General features: G+C 45.6%; 1 protein-coding gene across 1 annotated transcript; it reads left to right on the top strand.

The window, feature by feature from the left end:
• Positions 1-579: 579 nt before the first annotated feature.
• On the top strand, positions 580-22,617 carry LOC129833670 (IQ domain-containing protein K-like). Its single transcript, XM_055898409.1, has 9 exons — positions 580-656; positions 753-880; positions 1,847-1,997; positions 2,379-2,476; positions 2,844-2,896; positions 3,159-3,236; positions 3,451-3,535; positions 16,141-16,255; positions 19,926-22,617. The coding sequence occupies exons 1-9, from the start codon at positions 605-607 to the stop codon at positions 20,243-20,245; spliced, it is 1,080 nt and encodes a 359-aa protein (XP_055754384.1). The 5' UTR covers positions 580-604; the 3' UTR covers positions 20,246-22,617.
• Positions 22,618-23,438: the final 821 nt, after the last annotated feature.

The following is a 23,438-nucleotide window of genomic DNA, read 5'->3' as shown; positions in this document are numbered from 1 at the left end:
CTCGGGCATGCCACGATTCGATCTGTTAAGGGTTGCAATTCGATTTGGAATCGGGCTGCCTCCCGGGCATGAGCCAGGTGCCCTGTTATGGCCGGCGGCAAAGTCGGCTCAAAACAAAAGTAATGTAACTAAGCACGTAGACTGATGAGTGGGAATTTGTTTTCACAAGCAAATTGATTGCTTTTGATAAAAATGCTTTATCTGCTTTCCCAATGAAAACGAGTTAGAAAATTCAAACATGTATTTTATGGAAAATGTATGTTTCTGGACGATGCACGGTGCTGCCTGGTTGACAACATGACTGAGCGGCTCAGATTACTGTTTTGATTTGAGATGGCGCGCCTCCCTCCCCGCTTTTGCACGATGAATATTCAACCCGAGCCAACGTAATAAAACTCCCTCTTTGGTTCCGTCTGTCTGAGTCAGCTGTAGCTGCTGCCCTCCGGTGGCTGACGTGGGATATATTTTTTTAGGAACAGCCCCTGCTTGTTTGCTATTGGTTTATTTTAAAGACTTGAGCAATTATACATATTGCTCAAAAACGGAAGTACGAACATACGTTTTCCTTGACAACCAGCAATGCGTTCTTAGCAACTGCCTCAGAATGGCAAAGATTATTGGTGCTAAGAAATCATTGTGGCAACAAGTCTGTGAAGGTAAGGTATGCTTCAGAGTTAATTGTAAATACCGGTATGCATGTTGTCGACTAAAATAGGCACAAATATTTCGTTTTCATTGTTGTGTGCAACCAGAATATGAGTCGGAGCAGCCCAGTCCACCCAGCGCTGCTTGGACAGACAGTGGTTCAGTGAGCACTCACGTCTCCCAGTACAGCGCCAGCAAGCACTCTCCTGTCTTCTATGGTCTCATGGCAGCTAAGGTAAGGCAGCCAAACATACCCTCGTAAAACTGACCATCCTACCGATCCTCGACTTCGGTGATGTCATCTATAAAATAGCCTCCAACACTCTACTCAACAAACTGGATGCAGTCTATCACAGTGCCATCCGTTTTGCCACCAAAGACCCATGCACTACCCGCCATTGCGACCTGTACGCTCTCGTTGGTTGGCCCTCGCTTCATACTCGTCGCCAGACCCACTGGCTACAGGTTATCTACAAGTCTCTGCTAGGTAAAGCCCCGCTTTATTTCAGCTCACTGGTCACCATAGCAGTACCCACTCGTAGCAAGCGCTCCAGCAGGTATATCTCACTGGTCATCCCCAAAGTCAATTCCTCTTTGGTCGTCTTTCCTTCCAGTTCTCTGCTGCCAATGACTGGAACGAACTGCAAAAATCTCTGAAGCTCGAAACATTTATCTCCCTCACTACCTTTAAGTACCAGCTGTCAGAGCAGCTCACATATTACTGCACCTGTACATAGCCCATCTATAATTTAGCCCAAACAACTACCTCTTCCCCTACTGTATTTATTTTGCTCCTTTGCACCCCATTATTTCTATTTCTACTTTGCACATTCTTCCACTGCAAATCTACCATTCCAGTGTTTTACTTGCTATATTGTATTTACTTCGCCACCATGGCCTTTTTTTTGCCTTTACCTCCCTTATCTCACCTCATTTGCTCACATTGTATATAGACTTATTTTTCTACTGTATTATTGACTGTATGTTTTGTTTATTCCATGTGTAACTGTGTTGTATGTGTCGAATTGCTATGCTTTATCTTGGCCAGGTCGCAGTTGCAAATGAGAACTTGTTCTCAACTAGCCTACCTGGTTAAATAAAGGTGGGGGGGGAAATAAAAAAAAATGTACTTCAGTAAATACAATTCATTTGTAAAAAGAAAACGATATGTTTGTCTACATGGTGCTGTGTGGCTTTCTAGGTTGCTGTGGATGATGACCCTGTGAAGCATGTTGACCCTCTTCTGAGCCACCCTGCCCTTGCTGGATACTCTGCCTTGGACAAACCTCCATCCTCCTGTCACAGACAGCCTCTGACCACACACCCTGCATCCACTGCCCAGCTCCATCAACGTGAGTTCCAAACTACTTAAAACTCTAGCTTCTTTGTATGTGCAAAACATATTATTGCCTCTGCCAAGAGGTGTTGAAGTTTATGGCACAGGAAGTAGGTTAGTGTCCTGTAGCCTCAGTGTTTCTGGTGCAAGACCCGATACTGCTTTCCCCCCTCAATCGCTACACATAATCTATGCTTTTATCAGGAACAATACTTTCCTGTTTAATTAGCTCTCTAAGCACAGTAGAGGATAACAATGTTTCAAGTCTGTCTCGATTTTACTCCCCAATAATAGTACCATAACAGTGTTTTAGGCTACATTGGAGTGAAATGTTCCCTTGCATGGCAGAAAGGCCACTCTTACCCCACTTGTTAATCCATTCCCATGTCTGCCCCAGGCCCAATCACCCAGTTCCTGGAGGGGTCTGTGTTCCCAGTGCTACTGCCTGGACTGGAGGCCATGCTGAGAGAGGCCCAGAGACAACACTGCCTGGAGGTACTGGCACTAGGCCTATATCACACAATAACACTAACATGATATAATGGCAATTTACTAGATATCAATGTGGCCCTGCAGAACACTACAGACCACCAAACTACAATACACTACAGTATTTTAATAGTTTGCTTCCCCTGACTGTACTACATAAACAACTTTGAATTATAGAGTGACATGATGTATGATAACCTCTTCTGAAATATTGTCTCTAACATGTGATGAATCCCGACACCCAAAACTAGTACTAGGACTTATTTAATCCGACTTCAAGCACTGATTATACTATGATAATGATGATTATACTTCTGTAGAGCTCTGCAGATTATTACACGACAGTAACACTGTGATCCTTTTACTGTTTAAGAGGAAAAGAACAGCATTCAACGCTTGTGACTTCCTAACTGAGTGGCTGTACAAGTAAGACTGCCTGCATGCCCCCTTTGCTCTCTTCCATTCTCAGTTGATTTAGTACAAATCTTTGACAATGTCTCTGAACATTCTGCCACCTCTTTATCTTCTGAGTGCTAAGCCATTGCTTTTACCATTAAAAAAAAGGTCTGTCTCTAAAAATGGATTGGTGTTACGCAACTATGACTGTAGTTTGTCTTTGTGTGAAACTAAGCTTAATATTCTGTCTGCTACGGTCTGTTCCAAAGCCTTTTCTTCTCTCTCACTGCAGTCGGAACCCCCGCCGGCAGGGACAGGCCCCTGTGGACTTCCATGAGATCCCATTTGTCAAGGACTGGCTCAGAATACAGTGAGTTGCAGGAGACTTAATAAAGTGTATACGCAAACATAACACAGAGCAAGAAAGTCATCTCAGAAATCACACAGAATATGTATGCATGTACACACACACACAGTGACACAAACTTTCACCTTAGGCTGATGCTGCCCTTATGAACAGAGGTGACTCACACGCTGCCCCCTCCTCTCTCCATCTCCTCCTCTCTTCTCCCTCCCTCTCCCAGTCCCAGGCCTCCCATCCCTCTCTCCCTACTGCTGTCAGACCAGCAGGCTGCTGTTCTCATCCAGTCCTTCTGGCGGGGCTATACCGTGAGTGTTGTTGACAGTAACGTAAAGGTCACTGTTATTTTAGATGAGAAATAGTCTTGTACCATTTTAAAAGGTGTCAATGCACGGTATGTAAAGTGTTAAATGCTCCACTGTCCCCTATTTTGCTGTGTGTTTGTTAGTGTGTAAGCGTGCATGCTTATGTGTGTTCTTTTATGTGCATGCATGTGTGTGTATTATTGTGTTCAGGCATGTGCATTTTCAGGAGCTGGCCAGTGACCCCATATGAAACAAATATATTGTGTAATCCCATTCTTTTCTGGCTACAGCGTGATTATGTCATCAGTGATGCACTGCCTAATTCCTTCCTGTGTGGGTGTTCTTGAGTGCTCTGTTCTGGATAAATATAGACACTAATTGCTGTAAGTCACTCTGGATAAGAGCGTCTCATAATTTACAAAAAATGTAAACTCACACACACACACATAGACACACTTCTAATCAGACAAGTCTCTGTCTCGTCTATCTACTAGACACTGTTGTTGTCTGTTTATGATGTAACCACAAATTACCCCTTTTTTACACACAAACACCAAAACAGCTCTTTTTCTTCTCATCCCATCTCTGTGATGGCGTAGAAAAATCCAGTCAAAAATCTCATTGTCTGTGTAAATGATTAAGGATCGACGATGCCAGCTGTGGTTTAGATCTGTCATGTCCAAACAGGCTCTGCTCGAGTGGGCTTGAAGAAGCACTGGGGTGGGCAGAGCAGAGCATGCAGAGTGTGTCCGCGTGTCCCTGTGTCCTGTTCTGCCAGTGTGGCCAGAGGTAGGCAGTATTGGATCACTTGTGTTATCTCGCACTGTAATTGGTTGTAATTCCTCTCCTCAACAGGAGGTGGCGGTAGTGAGCCTGTCCTCTCATTGACTCCCTGTGTTTATCCTGCTCTGACTGAGGTGAGGTTCAATAGGGCGAGGGATAGCACAGCAGACTCCCCAATAGAAGTTTAGGGATGGAGTGGAGAGAGATGGCTTGGAAGGCTCTGCTAAAAGTATTTTTCAGGGATGATTAGAGAGGGAGTGAAGGAGAGGAACACTGTTAGTGCTGTTTTAGGAACTTGGGCCAGCCCAGAACTGGGTCTGAGGCGCTTGCTGTTTGATGTACAGCTATGTTTGTGTCTGTGGATAATGGGGATCTGGGACTAGATCTTAACTAGGGCGTAGTGGTTAGCCCTCCCAACTCACATACAGTGCCTTCGGAAAGTATTCAGACCCCTTGACTTTTTCCACATTTTGTTACGTAACAGCCTTTTTCTCAAATCTACACACAATACCTCCTAATGACAAAGCGAAAACAGGTTTTTAGTAAACATAAATACCTTAGTTACATAAGTATTCAGACTCTTTGCTATGAGACTCGAAATTTTCCATTGATCATCCTTGAGATGTTTCTACAACTTGATTGGAGTTCACTTGTAGTAAATTAAATTGATTGGACATGATTTGGAAAGGCACACACCTGTCTATATAAGGTCCCACAGTTGACAGTGCATGTCAGAGCAAAAACCAAGCCATGAGGTTGAAGGAATTGTCCGTAGAGCTTCGAGACAGGATTGTGTCAAGGCAGCATTGAAGGTCCCCAAGAACACAGTGGCCTCCATCATTCTTAAATGGAAGAAGTTTGAAACCCCCAAGACTCTTCCTAGAGCTGGCCGTCCAGCCATACTGAGCAATCGGGGGAGAAGGGCCTTGGTCAGGGAGGTGACCAAGAACTTGATGGTCACTGACAGAGCTCTAGAGTTTCTCTGTGGAGATGGGAGAACCTTCCAGAAGGACAACAATCTCTGCAGCCCTCCACCAATCAGGCCTTTATGGTAGAGTGGTCAGATGGAAGCCCCTCCTCAGTAAAAGGCACATGACAGCCAGCTTGGAGTTTGTCAAAAGGCACCTAAAGACTCTCAGACCATGAGAAACAAGATTCTCTGGTCTGATGAAACCAAGATTGAACTCTTTGGCCTTAATGCCAAGCGTCACGTCTGGAGGAAACCTGGCACCATCCCTATGGTGAAGCATGGTGGTGGCAGCATCATGCTGTGGGGCTGCATGTTTTTCGGCTGCAGGGACTGGGAGACTAGTCAGGATTGAGGGAAAGATGAACAGAGCAAAGTACAGAGAGATTCTTGATGAAAACCTGCTCCAGAGCACTCAGGACCTCAGACTGGGGCGAAGGTTCACCTTCCAACAGGACAACGACCCTGAGCACACTGCCAAGACGACGCAGGAGTGGCTTTGGGACAAGTCTCTGAATGTCCTTGAGTGGCCCAGCCAGGGGCCGGACTTGAACCCGATCGAACATCTCTGGAGAGACCTGAAAAATCTGTGCGAGCTTGAGATGATTTGACAAAGCTGACAGAGCTTGAGAGGATCTGCACAGAAGAATGGGAGAAACTCCCCAAGTACAGGTATGCCTAGCTTGTAGCGTCATAACCAAGATAACTCAAGGCTGTAATCACTGCCAAAGGTGCTTCAACAAAGTATTGAGTATTTGAAATTTCAGTTTTTTATTTGTAATAAATTAACAAAAAATTCTAAAAACTTGTTTTTGCTTTGTCATTAAGGGGTATTAAGTGTAGATTGATGAGGGGGAAACCTGTCACGTAACAAAATGTGGAAAAAGTCAAGGGGTTTGAATACTTTCTGAATGCACTGTATACCCCTGGTGGCAGGGGGACTGAGCCCACTCTGCCACTTCAGTGTCTGAGACATTCTACTTTATGATACCCCCCTCTACACTTTCCCACTGTTCTTTCAATGAAATATATAAAATAGGGATTTGTCTGGAGGCTGTGCTGATGCTCTGCACAGTGCCATCATGCTTCAGAGGAGTGTGTGTGTGTGTGTGTGTGTGTGTGTGTGTGTGTGTGTGTGTGTGTGTGTGTGTGTGTGTGTGTGTGTGTGTGTGTGTGTGTGTGTGTGTGTGTGTGTGTGTGTGTGTGTGTGTGTGTGTGTGTGTGTGTGGCTCAGCGGGGTGGAAACAGTGTATGTGAAGCTTTTCAGTAGACGTCAATACTATTTTCCTCTCGTTCTCACCTCTAGCCCTTTATCCATCATACTCATCCTAATCCTTCCTTCCTCTCTCATTCAGTCCCCCTTACACCATACTCTCCTGTTCCTCCCCCCTTCCTCTGACTATCTCTCTCTTCCTCTCTCATTCAGTCCCCCTTACACCATACTCTCCTGTCCCCCCCCCCTTCCTCTGACTATCTCTCTCTTCCTCTCTCATTCAGTCCCCCTTACACCATACTCTCCTGTTCCTTCCTCTGACTATCTCTCTCGTCCTCTCTCAATCACATTCAGCCCCCTTACACCATACTCTCCTGTTCCTCCCCCTTCCTCTTACTATCTCTCTCTTCCTCTCTCATTCAGTCCCCCTTACACCATACTCTCCTATTCCTTCCTCTGACTATCTCTCTCTTCTTCTCTCATTCAATCCCCCTTACACCATACTCGCCTGATCCTCCCCTTCCTCTCTCTCTCTCTTTCTTTCTCATTCAGTCCCCCTTACACCATACTCTCCTGTTCCTCCCCTCGTTCCTCCGTCTATATCTCTCTTTCTCTGCCTCATCCCTCTCTCTTACTATCTCTCTCTTTCTCTCTCACTCACTTGGCTGAGTTATGTAACCTGCCTGACGCAGCATTGACTGCAGAGAAGGGGTGTGCGGGTGCGTGTGTACGTGCATTTGTGTGTACCCCTCCCTCCCTCACCTCTTTCATTCACAATATGTGTAGTTGTTACCAAGGATGAACGTTCGGCATCAGAAACACACATTGATGCCACATAGCAGCCAGTATATCACACAGCAGCCAGTATATCACACAGCAGCCAGTATATCACATAGCAGCCAGTATATCACACAGCAGCCAGTATATCACACAGCAGCCAGTATATCACATAGCAGCCAGTATATCACACAGCAGCCAGTATATCACACAGCAGCCAGTATATCACACAGCAGCCAGTATATCAAAGAGCACCCAGTCAGACAATGTTCTTGTCTCTCTGAGCAGCACAGGGAGATGCTAGGTTGAACACTAGAAAGAGAGATGCTACGACACAACATGTTATGTAATATACTTAGCTAACACACCGTAGCCATAGCCCAGCTACCCATAATCCTCCATCCTTTAACTCCTGCTAGGCACAGTGCAGTACAGTACTGGAGGTACACTTCAAAGTGTAAACTCCTCTTTTCACAGTCCCCAAATCCAGAATAAATTCAAGAAAGTGTACGGTATTATATAGAGCCATTATTGCATGGAAATCCGTTCCATCTCATATTGCTCAGATGAACAGCAAACCTGGTTTCAAAAAACAGATAAAGCAATACCTCACGACACAACGCCTCTCCCCTATTTGACCTAGATAGTTTGTGTGTATGTTATTGACATGTAGGCTATGTGTGCCTTTAAAACATGTTTGATGTAGTTCTGTCCTTGAGCTGTATTATCTAATGTTTCATGTTTAGTGTGGACCCCAGGAAGAATAGTTGCTGCTTTCGCAACAGCTAATGGGGATGTTCATCAGGCACCAAACAGAAGAAAAGGGACTGAAACAGGGATGGACTACCTGCACTCACCCAATAAGAAACGCTTGTTTTTCAACTTCCGTTTCAAAACGTTTTGCTATGGTTTGACCTAATGAATATGACCTTGCTCTAACCATCTGGAAGCCTTAGCCAGCAGATGCACTACATAAGCCCACAACAGAGATCAGTGGAGGCTGCTGAGGGGAGGACGGCTCATAATAATGTCTGGAATGGAGTCAATGGAATGGTATCAACCATATGGAAGCCATCTCCTCCCTTCAGCAGCCTCCACTGACAGAGATATACTACATAAACCCACCACAGAGATATACTACATAAGTCCACCACAGAAATATACTACGTAAGCCCACATCAGAGATGTACTACATAAACCCACCACAGAGATATCCTACATAAACCCACCACAGAGATATATTACATAAACCCACCACAGAGATATACTACATAAACCCACCACAGAGATGTACTACATAAACCCACCACAGAGATATATTACATAAACCCACCACAGAGATATATTACATAAACCCACCACAGAGATATATTACATAAACCCACCACAGAGATGTACTACATAAACCCACCACAGAGATATATTACATAATCCCACCACAGAGATGTACTACATAAACCCACCACAGAGATGTACTACATAAGCCCACCACAGAGATGTGTACATAAACCCACCACAGAGATATATTACATAAACCCACCACAGAGATATACTACATAAGCCCACCACAGAGATGTGTACATAAACCCACCACAGACCACTTAAGGCATTGCAATGGTGAGTTAAACAGTATTGTGGCCAAAAGAGACCAGTAATAAATAGCTTTCCAATTAAACAGTCAATGGGGCTCAATAGTGTGGCCATGTAGAGAAAGAGAGGGCTTTTATGGTCATAGATAGACGCCTCTAGGGTGCTGCTCTGTTTAGCCTACCCCACTCTCAGAGATTTACAGGCATGGACTCAGTACCTAGCCCAGTCCAGCCCAGGACATCTCATAGCCCAGCACAGCAGAGCTTAGTCCTAGCCTACCCCATTCCAGTCCATAGTCAGTCTAGCCTATAGCCTAGCCTACCCCATTCCAGTCCATAGTCAGTCTAGCCTATAGCCTAGCCTAGTAGCTTAGCTTTTTCTATCATATAGCCTAGCCTACCAGAGTCCATAGTCAGTCTAGCCTATAGCCTAGCCTACCCCAGTCCATAGTCAGTCTAGCCTATAGCCTAGCCTACCCCAGTCCATAGTCAGTCTAGCCTATAGCCTAGCCTAGTAGCTTAGCTTTTTCTATCATATAGCCTAGCCTACCAGAGTCCATAGTCAGTCTAGCCTATAGCCTAGCCTACCCCAGTCCATAGTCAGTCTAGCCTATAGCCTAGCCTACCCCAGTCCATAGTCAGTCTAGCCTATAGCCTAGCCTAGTAGCTTAGCTTTTTCTATCCTATAGCCTAGCCTACCCCAGTCCATAGTCAGTCTAGCCTATAGCCTAGCCTAGTAGTTTAGCTTTGTCTAGCCTATAGCCTAGCCTACCCCAGCCCATAGTCATCTACCTCTCTGTGTACTTAGACTGTGAGTAGCTAGGTACTGCTGTGCCCTATACTTACTTTGCCAGGGCTCTACAGTGCAACCCTTTTACTCGCATATGCGCCTAAATATTTTGCTGTGCGACCTGGAATTTTAATTGAGGAGCACCAGTGTGCCTAGAAAAACATCACCCAGATGATAATTGTTGTAATGATAATGTACGGCAGCACCTGAGTGCCATGGAGAACACACTGAGCGCAGATTCATGACAAAGAAAACGGCTTGTTACATCAAATATTTTTTTATGTGCTCTTAACATTTTTTACTTGGCGCACACATGCTCCTTGTAAAAAGGGGCAGCATAGAGCCCTGTGTATGACTGTGGGGTGTAGGCTTGGGTGACCCCCAGTATTATCCCTGCATGCCCTGGCATGGCCTGGTAGTGGTGCCACCACTATCAGTGATAAATTCACAGAACTGTGGGAACATAGAAATATAATCTGTAGAACAGACATCCCCATTCAAGTCAAGACTCCACACCTGTTCTAGCAAATACATGTCTATGTGAGGCAAGGCTGTTGGAGAGCGATTTTGCCCATAGAGAACTAGGTCTGTGATTCCAGATGAGTGATTGGAGGGATGTTAGTTGACTTGCATTAGACCAGTGAGCTAGTGAAAGCTAATGGTAGGCAAGCCTTTATGAGGGGCGGACAATAAGAACACAAGGGCTGAGTTAGCCTGATAACCACAATGGACACTTCTCTAATCTGTGTCTACCCATCCCTCCCTTTAAATGGCAATCCAAAGGGAGGGATGTTGTCTGCTTGCAGTACACCCTATAGGCTTATAGTACACACTACATAGGGAATAGGGTGCTGTTTGAGACACAGCCAGTGATGCAGTGAGGAACCACAAGGCACTTAGATGAACCCTGTGTGGCTCACAGGAAGTGCAGTACCCTGGGGCAGAGCGTGGTTCTTCCTCCTCTCCATCCACCCCTACATTCCTCCATGGCCCGGCTCTGCTGTAGATGAATCAAATAAAATCACATTTTATTTGTCACATGCACCGAATACAACAGGTGTAGGTAGACCTTACCGTGAAATGCTTACTTACAAGCCCTTAACCAACAATGCAGTTCAAGAAGTAGGGTTCAGAAAATATTTGCTAAATAAACTAAAGTAAAAAATGTCATAAAAAGTAACACAATAAGATGACATAACAATAACGAGGCTATGTACAGGGGGTACCTGTACCGAGTCAATGTGGGGGGGTACAGGTTAGTCGAGGTAATATGTACATGTAGGGAGGGGTAAAGTGACTATGCATAGATAACTGACTATGCATAGCAGCAGTGTACAAACATATGTAACTAGTCCGGGTGTCCATTTGATGAATTGTTCAGCAGTCTTATGGCTTAGGGGTTGAAGCTGATCAGGAGCCTTTTGGACCTAGACATGGTACTCTGGTACCACTTGCCATGCGGTAGCAGAGGAAACAGTCTATGACTTGGGTGACTGGAGTCTTTGACAATTCTTTGGGCTTTCCTCTGACACTGCCTATTATATAGGTCCTGGCTGGCAGGAAGCTTGGCCCCAGTGATGTATTGGGCCGTTTGCACTACCCTCTGTAGTGACTTACGGTTGGATGCCGAGCAGTTGTCCTACCAGGCAGTGATGCAACCGGTCAGGACACTCTCTATGGTGCAGCTGTATAACAATCTGGGGACCCATGCTAAATCTTTTCAGTCTCCTGAGGGGGAAAAGGCGTTGTCGTGCCCTCTTCACAACTGTCTTGGTGTGTTTGGACCATGATAGTTTGTTGGTGATGTGGACACCAAGGAACTTGAAACTCTCAACCCGTTGATGTTAATGGGGGCCTGTCCGGCCCGCCTTTTCCTGTAGTCCACGATCAGATCCTTTGTCTTGCTCACGTTGACGGAGAGGTTGTTGTCCTGGCACCACACTGCCAGTTCTCTGACCTCCTCCTTATAGGCTGTCTCATCGTTGTCAGTGATCAGGCCTACCACTGTCGTCGTCAGAAAACGTAATGATGGTGTTGGAGTCGTGCTTGGCCACATATTCGTGGGTCAACAGGGAGTACAGGAGGGGACTAAGCACGCAACCCTGAGGGGCCCCGGTGTTGAGGATCAGTGTGGCAGATGTGTTGTTACCTACCCTTAACACATGGGGGCGGCCCGTCAGGAAGTCCAGGATCCAGTTGCAGAGGGAGGTGTTTAGTCCCAGGGTTCTTAGCTTAGTGATGAGCTTTGTGGGCATTATGACCAGCCTTTCAAAGCACTTCATGACTACTGACGTGTATGCTACGGGGCGGTAGTCATTTAGGCAGGTTACCTTGGCATTCTTGGGCACAGGGACTATGGTGGTCTGCTGAAACATGTTGGTAGTACAGCCTGGGTCAGGGAGAGGTTGAACATGTCAGTGAAGACACTTGCCAGTTGGTGTGAGTACACGCCCTGGTAATCTGTCTGCCCCGTGGCCTTGTGAATGGTGACCTGTTTGAAGGTAGGCTACGGAAAGCATGATCACACAGTCGTCCGGAAACAGCTGGTGCTCTCATGCATGCTTCAGTGTTCAGGATGAAGTAAAGTCTCTGATCTCACTCTAACCCCCTTTCCTCTCCGCTTTATTCTTCTCCTCTCTTCTCCTCCCTTTTCTCCCACAGACTTGGACAAGAGCTCTGTCTCAGCTAGACCACCTGACAGAGAGAATGACACTTGGAATACGTGTGTGTGTGTGTGTGTGTGTGTGTGTGTGTGTGTGTGTGTGTGTGTGTGTGTGTGTGTGTGTGTGTGTGTGTGTGTGTGTGTGTGTGTGTGTGTGTGCATCTGTGTATCTTTGTGTCAGGTATTTATGTGGGTGTTTGTGTGTGTGCGCGTGTACGTGTGTGTGTGTGTGTGTGCGCACGTGTGTGTGTGAACAGGTTTTCTTGGGAAGACTTTGACTTGGAGCGAGGATGCCAGTGGGGATTAAGTTGCATGGGGTCTCACTGTGCTTTTGGTGCTTATGCTGTGTGTGTGTGCTGTTTCACTCATTTATATAATCACGTTTGAAATGCCCATCCTTCACACATACCCAGGGTAGGGACAACTCATTCACGTGTTCAACTAAAATACACACAGACACACACATACAGTGGGGAGAACAAGTATTTGATACACTGCCGATTTTGCAGGTTTTCCTACTTACAAAGCATGTAGAGGTCTGTAATTTTTATCATAGGTACACTTCAACTATGAGAGACGGAATCTGAAACAAAAATCCAGAAAATCACATTGTATGATTTTTAAGTAATTAATTTGCATTTTATTGCATGACATAAGTATTTGATACATCAGAAAAGCAGAACTTAATATTTGGTACAGAAACCTTTGTTTGCAATTACAGAGATCATACGTTTCCTGTAGTTCTTGACTAGGTTTGCACACACTGCAGCAGGGATTTTGGCCCACTCCTCCCTACAGATCTTCTCCAGATCCTTCAGGTTTCGGGGCTGTCGCTGGGCAATACGGACTTTCAGCTCCCTCCAAAGATTTTCTATTGGGTTCAGGTCTGGAGACTGGCTAGGCCACTCCAGGACCTTGAGATGCTTCTTACGGAGCCACTCCTTAGTTGCCATGGCTGTGTGCTTCGTGTCGTTGTCATGCTGGAAGACCCAGCCACGACCCATCTTCAATGCTCTTACTGAGGGAAGGAGGTTGTTGGCCAAGATCTCGCGATACATGGCCCCATCCATCCTCCCCTCAATACGGTGCAGTCGTCCTGTCCCCTTTGCAGAAAAGCATCCCCAAAGAATGATGTTTCCACCTCCATGCTTCACGGTTGGGATGGTGTTCTTGGGGTTGTACTCATACTTCTTTTTCCTCCAAACACGGCGAGTGGAGTTAGACCAAAAAGCTCTATTTTTGTCTCATCAGACCACATGACCTTCTCCCATTCCTCCTCTGGATCATCCAGATGGTCATTGGCAAACTTCAGACAGGCCTGGACATGCACTGGCTTAAGCAGGGGGACCTTGCGTGCGCTGCAGGATTTTAATCCATGACGGCGTAGTGTGTTACTAATGGTTTTCTTTGAGACTGTGGTCCCAGCTCTCTTCAGGTCATTGACCAGGTCCTGCCGTGTAGTTCTGGGCTGATCCCTCACCTTCCTCATGATCATTGATGCCCCACGAGGTGAAATCTTGCATGGAGCCCCAGACCGAGGGTGATTGACCGTCATCTTGAACTTCTTCCATTTTCTAATAATTGCGCCAACAGATGTTTCCTTCTCACCAAGCTGCTTGCCTATTGTCCTGTAGCCCATCCCAGCCTTGTGCAGGTCTACAATTTTATCCCTGATGTCCTTACACAGCTCTCTGGTCTTGGCCATTGTGGAGAGGTTGGAATCTGTTTGATTGAGTGTGTGGACAGGTGTCTTTTATACAGGTAACGAGTTCAAACAGGTGCAGTTAATACAGGTAATGAGTGGAGAACAGGAGGGCTTCTTAAAGAAAAACTAACAGGTCTGTGAGAGCCGGAATTCTTACTGGTTGGTAGGTGATCAAATACTTATGTCATGCAATAAAATGCAAATTAATTATTTAAAAATCATACAATGTGATTTTCTGGATTTTTGTTTTAGATTCCGCCTCTCACAGTTGAAGTGTACCTATGATAAAAATTACAGACCTCTACATGCTTTGTAAGTAGGAAAACCTGCAAAATCGGCAGTGTATCAAATACTTGTTCTCCCCACTGTACATCCTGACGTGCACACCAAAGTACACAATACACACATACTCAAAAGATTATTAGGAAAGGCGCACTAATGGTTTTTTGACACACAAAAACACTCATCCGTATGTAATGAAACAGACACGTGTACAGACAGACATGATGCAGTGCTAAACTGAATCCTTGATGCACTTCAGCCATAACAAACCTCACCCTGGTTAACTAGCTATCTGCATTGATTTACACTCCCATCACCCATCCCCTTTCTTCCTCAAGTGCCATACTGACACACACACACGAACACGCACGCACGCATGCACACGTACGGACACAAACAACAGACTGCCCCCCTTCTGACACTCACCCCTCATTTCCATCTCTATGGTATCTCCCGTCAGCAGAGGGGGTTGTGCTGCGTTCTGACACCCACTGAATAAACCATGGCTCCCCCTCCCCTACCCCCCTCCACCCCAATGCCATGGTACGGCCTTACGTAACAGGCCCACTTTCACAGCCACACACTCCCATTTAGACTGCAGCTAGCTACGGCTAACCACTAACTAAGGCTATACTGGGGAGAGAGATGGAGGAGGGGAGAGACCGGGGGGAGGGGAGGCTGAGGAACAGGAGTGAGATGAAGGAATGGGAGCAAGGAGTGGGAGGGTGAGAGGAGGCAAAGAAGTAGAGAGAGGGGAGGGTAGAGAGAGTGAAAGGAGGGATGATGGGAGGAGGGGAGAGAGATGTAAAAGGGACACACTGGGGAGAGGGAGATAGAAATGGGAGCAAGGGGGAAGGGTGAAATGCGGGAGGGAGAGGCAAGAAGTGAGGTGGAGAAGAGAGAGGAAAGATGGGAGAGAGAGGAGGAGAGGAAGGAGAATGGTATAAAAGAAAAGGACAGATGGGAACAAGGAGAGGAGGTAAGAGAGTGGCAAACAGAAGTGTGTGTGGGATAGAAAGAAGACATGAACAAAAAGACAGACAGACAGACAGACAGACAGACAGACAGAGACAGACAGACAGACAGTAGGAGGGGTGAGAGGAGAATAGAGAGCAGGAGAAAACGGGTGAAGAGGGACTCTGAGACATAAAGATCTAGTCAGAGTGTAGGAAAGAGGGGGGCTGGGAGAGAGGAGGATTCAGGGACATGTTCTATTCAGCTACCCTGCAGCAGCTATTTGGAACCTCATTGAAATCTTTGAGGCCATACAGAAACACAGGGAAAGGCCTCTGAAAGGCTCCAGGAAAAACATGCTCTCTCAGTATTCTGGATTTAGGCCCACCATCCACATCATCATCTGCATTATTATCCACATGATCATCAACATACAATAGCTGAAAGACCTGGCACTGCCACTGCCTTCAGTTTACTGCCAAACACGTTGTTTTATCAACACAGGAATCCTCATGAATATTAGTACTGCTAAACTACCCATCCTATTGCCTGCAGCGTACAATACACACACACACACACACACACACTGCTGTATGGTATTCTGGAGGAAGGAATCTATATTCAGGTGTGCCAGCCCAGTGTGTTTCTCCTCCATCTGCTTCAGATTAAAACACAGTAGGATTCTACCAGAGAGGATCTGGACCATCTAGAGGATACTGCCTGTTTTAGTTTGATTGACAATGTGGATTGACAATGTGTGTAGTTTGATTGACAATGTGTGTGTGTGTGTGTGTGTGTGTGTGTGTGTGTGTGTGTGTGTGTGTGTGTGTGTGTGTGTGTGTGTGTGTGTGTGTGTGTGTGTGTGTGTGTGTGTGTGTGTGTGTAGGTGCGGGCCCGTGCAGATGTGCAGGAGCTGCGCCAGTGGCAGAGGGAGCTTAGAGAGGATAACCGTGACATCACCAAAACGGTCCAAGAATTCTGGGCTCACCAGGAGAGCCGGGGTGAGTGAACACACACACAGATAACTGACAAAGTAATGGAAACACTTGAGTAAATGAGGTAGGGATGTGCACGGTTATTCAGATGTTCAAATGTCCGAATGGACAATTTTACATATATTTTAACAATGAAAAGGCTTTGTCTAAATGTAATTGTCTATCTGACATTGCTACACACAAGGATATGCCATGACATTTTAAATACTTAATTCAATAAAACTATCTTTTGAATGTAGTTTTATTGACATAAAGTACATACCATAGTAGCCTACACGGGTTTCATGTGTTTGTTATTGTCGGCCAATCAAAGTGGCACCGTCTACAGTCAGTGGCTCCATGTGTAGTAAGCAACGTGGGAGATCTCTAATCAATGCAAAATGGAATTAAAATGACATAATTAAGTTAAATGAGAAGGAGTAGGCTACAACTACGAGCAACCATCAGGTAAGCTGTTGTTTAATCTGAATGGAGTTGCTGCTGAGGAGAGAGCGAGAGAGAGGGAAGGAGAGGGAGAGAATGAGAGCAGGAAAGGGAGGGGGAATAAATATGGGAAGTGAAGGAGACAGAAGAGAAAATGTCTGCAGGGTTCAGGATGTCTTTGTGACACAGAGGGAGGGGAGGGGGACTGCACACATCTTCAGAAAGAGATGGAGGCAGGAAAGAAGGAGAGAGAGAATGAGGGAGATGAAAATGTCAGCGTGTGTGTGTGTGTGTGTGTGTGTGTGTGTGTGTGTGTGTGTGTGTGTGTGTGTGTGTGTGTGTGTGTGTGTGTGTGTGTGTGTGTGTGTGTGTGTGTGTGTGTGTGTGTGTGTGTGTATATATATATATATATATATAGTGTAGAGCAGCTGGGAATGTAGGCCCTATTCCAGAGAGAAAACCCTGAGCCCTTAATGGTTGACTGGCTGGCATTCCTGGGAGAACGACACAGCTATGTCCTTGACAACACACACACACTTTACAAATATGCACACACACACAAACATAACCACATGCTCAATACATACAGAAGCACAGATTACAATGCACATACATGCACAGAATATCTCCGTCACATACATACAAACAGATATGCTTAGACATACATACATACAAACAGATATGCTTAGACATACATACATACATACATACATACATACATACATACATACATACAAACAGATATGCTTAGACATACATACATACAAACAGATATGCTTAGACATACATACATACAAACAGATATGCTTAGACATACATACATACAAACAGATATGCTTAGACATACATACAAACAGGCAGATGTTTTAACCGCCCTGCACATAGCACATGTCTACATTTTGTTTTAGACACACAGACACTCCACTCACACACACACAGACACTCCACTCACATACACACACAGACAGACACATCAGTCTTTTCCACATGACCACCACATTGAGGCACGCATTTCAGAACAACAAAGGCACACACACCACACACAGACACACCACACACACACAGACACACCACACACACACAGACACACCACACACACACACACACACACACACACACACACACACACACACACACACACACACACACACACACACACACACATCCAAATAGCTGTGGAGCAGCGAACATTCTTACACTTCCTGGTACACGACACTCCTGCTGCGTGAAGAGAGTGCTGACCTGACATTCCAGCAGGGGGCCTGGGGAGGCTGTGGGAGCACAGAAACACACCTGACCTTATGTTCTCAATGGAGATGGAGAGGGACCTCTCTATCTCTCAGCATCAGCACCTGTTGTCAATGGAGACCTCTCTCTACTCTCTACCACTCAACAGCAGCACCTGAATACAGTATTCTCAATGGGGAGGTACTTCTCTCTATACCTGACTATTGTGTTGTCAATGCAGACCTCTCTACTTCTTCAACATAAGCACCTGACTACTGTGTTCTCAATAGAGAGCCCTCTCTCAACATCAGTACCACAGCACTGTACAGTACTTGTGTGTGAGAGAGAGACAGAGAGATGCATATAGAAAGATAGGGGAAAGGGAGGAAGGGGTAGATGGTAGAGACAGAGAGAGACCTTGCTGGGCTGTTTTTGCTGAAGTTGCGGTTTGTTTGTTGTTTTTGGGCGTAATGAACCGAGAGCAGAGCAGCATACAGTGCAGAGTGACGGATGACACAAACCACAGGACAGAGAGAGAAGAGGGGGAGTGTGAGAGAGATGGAGAAGAGAGACAGAAAGACCTGAAAGAGAGACAGAGGAAAAGAGAGAAATTGAGATGGGAGGGAGAGAGGAAGAGGGAGACATGAAATGAGAAAATAAATGTTAACTTTGTGATACAGCAGCTGCTGCCAGGCTGATCTCATCTGACCCAGTACCATACCATACCCATTCACCATTACACACTTCACAGGCTGAAACACAAGCACTGGAAATGGCCTAAAAACCTCACAGGCTGAAACATTTAATGACCTCGCCATTACGGCTGTGGCGGTCATGGAATGTTGGATGAGAGTTATTGGTCAGCCAAATGGCCGTGGTCACGTTATAATCATTTGAATAGCACATCTTCTCCTCTACTCCGCTCCTGACTGCTGCTGCAGTGAGGGGGACTCGTTTGCTACAACACCTTGCTTGTTTCAGCAAGGATCAACAAAGTTTCATCACGTTGTAAAGAGTCCATGTTACCACGGAAATGCCCAACCAGTCAGCTGTTCGTTCCACACACACACGTACACAAAATGGTTATGGTGGTTATGGAAATTACTTTTAAAAACTTCACCGTCTGAAACATAAGCCCTAGAAATGACTTAGATTGAAACATTATCACTGGAAAAGACATTCTGAAACATAAGCACTGGAAACAAGCAGGAAAGACATTCATACTGAGGCGGTCTCATCTCTTGGTCTCGACAGGGTTCTCAGACATGGCCGCCACAGGTCAGGTCAGGCCTGGAGGTCAAACGTCAGCTGACAGGTGCAGAGCTCAGCACCACATTAATCTATCTCCTCGTGTCCTTGACCTCGTGTATCATGTGAGGAATGTATCTCTGATGACGGTTCAGTGAACACGTCAACATAACAAAGCTAGCTATCCCATAGCTCGGTAACTCAACAACAGGGTTGGGTGAATTCCATTGAAATTCAGGATGTAAACTGATATTCCAATTCGAAATAAAACATTTTTCAATACTTTTTGGGGTAACATTTTCATTTGTGTCCTGTTTACTTGATTGAATTGAAATTGACCCCAAACACCGTCATTAACCAGCGTAAACATAGCAAACCATCATACCCAACATTGTGTCTGTGACGTCTACAACACAAATTCGTTTTTCTCTCTCTCTTTGTTTGAGTATTGTAACTGGTCAAATATAAAGAACTCAATTCTATTCAAGAAAGCTTTGCATCTATGATGTCACGTCTATTGTCTATTACTGAGGCTAACAATAGAACAGGCCTGGCAGCTGTCACCATGAGCTAGTCTACAAACCTCTGAATCGTGTGTGTGTGTGTGTGTGTGTGTGTGTGTGTGTGTGTGTGTGTGTGTGTGTGTGTGTGTGTGTGTGTGTGTGTGTGTGTGTGTGTGTGTGTGTGTGTGTGTGTGTGTGTGTGTGTGTGTGTGTGTGTGTTTGTGTGTTTGTGGATAAACTGTATGTTTGGTTTATTTTGTTTTATTCTTCCCTAGTGAGCTCGGCCCTCAATGACCTCAGGGGGGACTCCACCACCCCTCAGACCCCTCAGCCCGGCAGTGGGTACTCCAACTCAGACGTGTCCATCCAGGTGGTCTCCCCCACCCCCCAGAGCACCATGGTCCACACCCCCACCTCCCAGATGAGTCCTGAGAGCACCGAGTCGCTGCCTCCCAGCCTGCAGGGAGTAGAGGAGCTGACCAGGCAGGAGAGGACACTAACTGACTCACTGACCCTGCCCGAGGCTGCTGCTGCTGCCGTCGCTGCTTTAGCCACCGCTATGGATACCTTTTCCCCATCCTTAGGGAAACACTGAAAGGCCATAGAGGCTGAGGCAATCTGTGTCCCAAATGGCACCCTATTCCCTATACCAGAGCTGCCAAATCCTGGTCCTGGAGGGCTGAAATACAGTGGCTTGCGAAAGTATTCACCCCCCCTTGGCATTTTTCTTATTTTGTTGCCTTACAACCTGGAATTAAAATAGATTTTTTGGGGGGTTTGTATCATTTGATTTACACAACATGCCTACCACTTTGAAGATGCAAAATATTTTTTATTCTGAAACAAACTTGAGCGTGCATAACTATTCACCGCCCCAAAGTCAATACTTTGTAGATCTTTCTTGGTGTATGTCTCTATAAGCTTGGTACATCTAGCCACTGGGATTTTTTCCCATTCTTCAAGGCAAAACTGCTCCAGCTCCTTCAAGTTGGATGGGTTCCGCTGGTGTACAGCAATCTTTAAGTCATATCACAGATTCTGAATTAGATTGAGGTCTGGGCTTTGACCAGGCCATTCCAAGACATTTAAATGTTTCCCCTTAAACCACTCGAGTGTTGCTTTAGCAGTATGCTTAGGGTCATTGTCCTGTGGAAGATGAACCTCTGTCCCAGTCTTAAATCTCTGGAAGACTGAAACAGATTACCCTCAAGAAATACTTTCTATTTAGCCCTATCCATCATTCCTTCAATTCTGACCAGTTTCCCAGTCCCTGCCGATGACAAACATCCCCACAGCATGATGCTGCCACCACCGTGCTTCACTGTGGGGATGGTGTTCTCGGTGTGATGAGAGGTGTTGGGTTTACACCAGACATAGCGTTTTCCTTGATGGCCAAAAAGCTCAATTTTAGTCTCACCTGACCAGAGTACCTTCTTCCATATGTTTGGAGAGTCTCCCACATGCCTTTTGGCGAACACCAAACGTGTTTGCTTATTTTTTTCTTTAAGCAATGGCTTTTTTCTGGACACTCTTCCATAAAGCCCAGCTCTGTGGAGGCTTAAAGTCGTCCTATGGACAGATACGCCAATCTCCGCTGTGGAGCTTTGCAGCTCCTTCAGGGTTATCTTTGGTCTCTTTGTTGCCTCTCTGATTAATGCCTTACCTGGTCCGTGAGTTTTGGTGGGCGGCCCTCTCTTGGCAGGTTTACTGTGGTGCCATATTCTTTCATTTTTTATAATGGATGTAATGATGCTCCAACCCTGATCTGTACATTTCCACAACTTTGTTCCTGGCCTGTTTTGGAGAGCTCCTTGGTCTTCATGGTGTCTCTTGCTTGGTGGTTCCCCTTGCTTAGTGGTGTTGCAGACTCTGGGGCCTTTCAGAACAGAACATATACTGAGATCATGTGACAGATCATGTGACACTTAGATTGCACACAGGTGGACTTTATTTAACTAATTATGTGACTTCTGAAGGTAATTGGTTGCACCAGATCATATTTAGGAGCTTCAAGGGGGTGAATACATATGCACACACCACTTTTCCGTTTTTTTTATTTATCTTTTGAAACAAGTAATTTTTTTAATTTCACTTCACCAATTTGGACTATTTTCTGTATGTCCATTACATGAAATACAAATAAAAATCAATTCAAATTACAGGTTGTAATGCAACAAAATAGGAAAAATGCCAAGGGGGATGAATACTTTTTAAGGCACTGTACTTCTGGTTTTCAGGACTATTTCAGACCTGGGACACCAGGTGTGTGCAACAAACTACCAGGTAGAAACTAAAACCAGAAATGTTTCGTGTTCCAGGATTGGGCCTGCCCTATATAGTGCACTACTTGACCAACTACCTGTCCCTCCATATTGTTTGTGTGGCTAGGGATCTTGCCGACTACGCCAACTGGTCAAAAGTAATACATCTTACAGGGTGCTACGGCAGAGCATGACATGTACATCATCAATGTTATATCAACATCACAACCTCAGAGAATACACTTTTACACACTATTACTGACACACTACTGATGAAGAGCATAGGTTACACACTAATATTAGAAACCACATCGATACGTACTGTAAAGATGACTAGACACTCTGGTAGTCACTAGCACAATGGCTTTGCTTCTAATCACCTCTCCTCCATAGCGCATAGAAAGTTACAAATATTTCCTGTATTTGTCACTTCCTTTTTCCACAAACAAGGTGATAATAATGCTTTGGCTCATGAAACAGACAAATGTTCCCACTCAAAACAGGAATTTAGGGCAGAGAAAAGGATAAGAGCAGATGAACAGAATAACACATTCTTTTTCCACCTTAGCCTTGTGTCCTGCAAGTCAGGAAGCTGAATGACCCTGTTGATGGAAAGAGGAAGAGAAAGTGAGATCTGAGAAGAGTGATCTCTGTGACGGAGAGCAAGCTGATAAACAGGACAGCAATAAAACACTGAGAATGACAAGATAGAGTGTGCTGTACTTTACTCCCTCGTGGACCTTAGAGACCATTGACATTCCATTGGTTTTGAGAGTGCAATTCAGTGTATTGGCATTATATCCACTGTTATATGTCTGAGGGACTTACCTGCAGAGACCCTGCTCATGAAGGCCTCACAGTTTTCAATTGGACCAAATCACAGAGCAGAACAGCGGGTTGGCCCTGTGATGGACACCTGCTGGGCCAATCCTGACGCAGCAGCCTCCAGAAGGCCCAGGCCAGGGAAGGGAGAGAGATGTATCTCAGTCAGTAGGTAATTGGATGCCCGGGGCACAGCTGCCACTGGGTTAGGGTGAGGCGATAAAACAGCTCATTTCATTTCGAGGACATTTGATAGGCCTGAGCAACCAGCACTCCACAGTAGAGCTTGGCTGGCTGGCCGGAAGCAGTGGGTCCTGTTGCATGGTGAAACTGGATCACATTGCAGTGGGTAGGTAGCAGGACTGCTCTACTAGTTTCAATGTTACTGCATGCACTGGCATGAAAGCTTTAGCTTGGTCTCACATCTGTATGTGCTTTTGTCAACTCTGACTGCCTGAGGAGTAATCTGGGGAGAAGGTACATCTAGTTGAGGAGTAGTCTGGGGAGAAAGTAACTGGCTGAGGAGTAGTCTGGGGAGAAGGTAACTGGCTGAGGAGTAGTCTGGGGAGAAAGTAACTGGCTGAGGAGTAGTCTGGGGAGAAAGTAACTGGCTGAGGAGTAGTCTGGGGAGAAAGTAACTGGCTGAGGAGTAGTCTGGGGAGAAGGTAACTGGCTGAGGAGTAGTCTGGGGAGAAGGTAACTGGC

This window comes from Salvelinus fontinalis, chromosome 34 (genome assembly GCF_029448725.1).
Source record: "Salvelinus fontinalis isolate EN_2023a chromosome 34, ASM2944872v1, whole genome shotgun sequence".
Taxonomy (NCBI): Eukaryota; Metazoa; Chordata; class Actinopteri; order Salmoniformes; family Salmonidae; genus Salvelinus; species Salvelinus fontinalis.
Note: the sequence above shows the minus strand (reverse complement) of the source record. Positions and strands in the feature narration are given on the sequence as shown.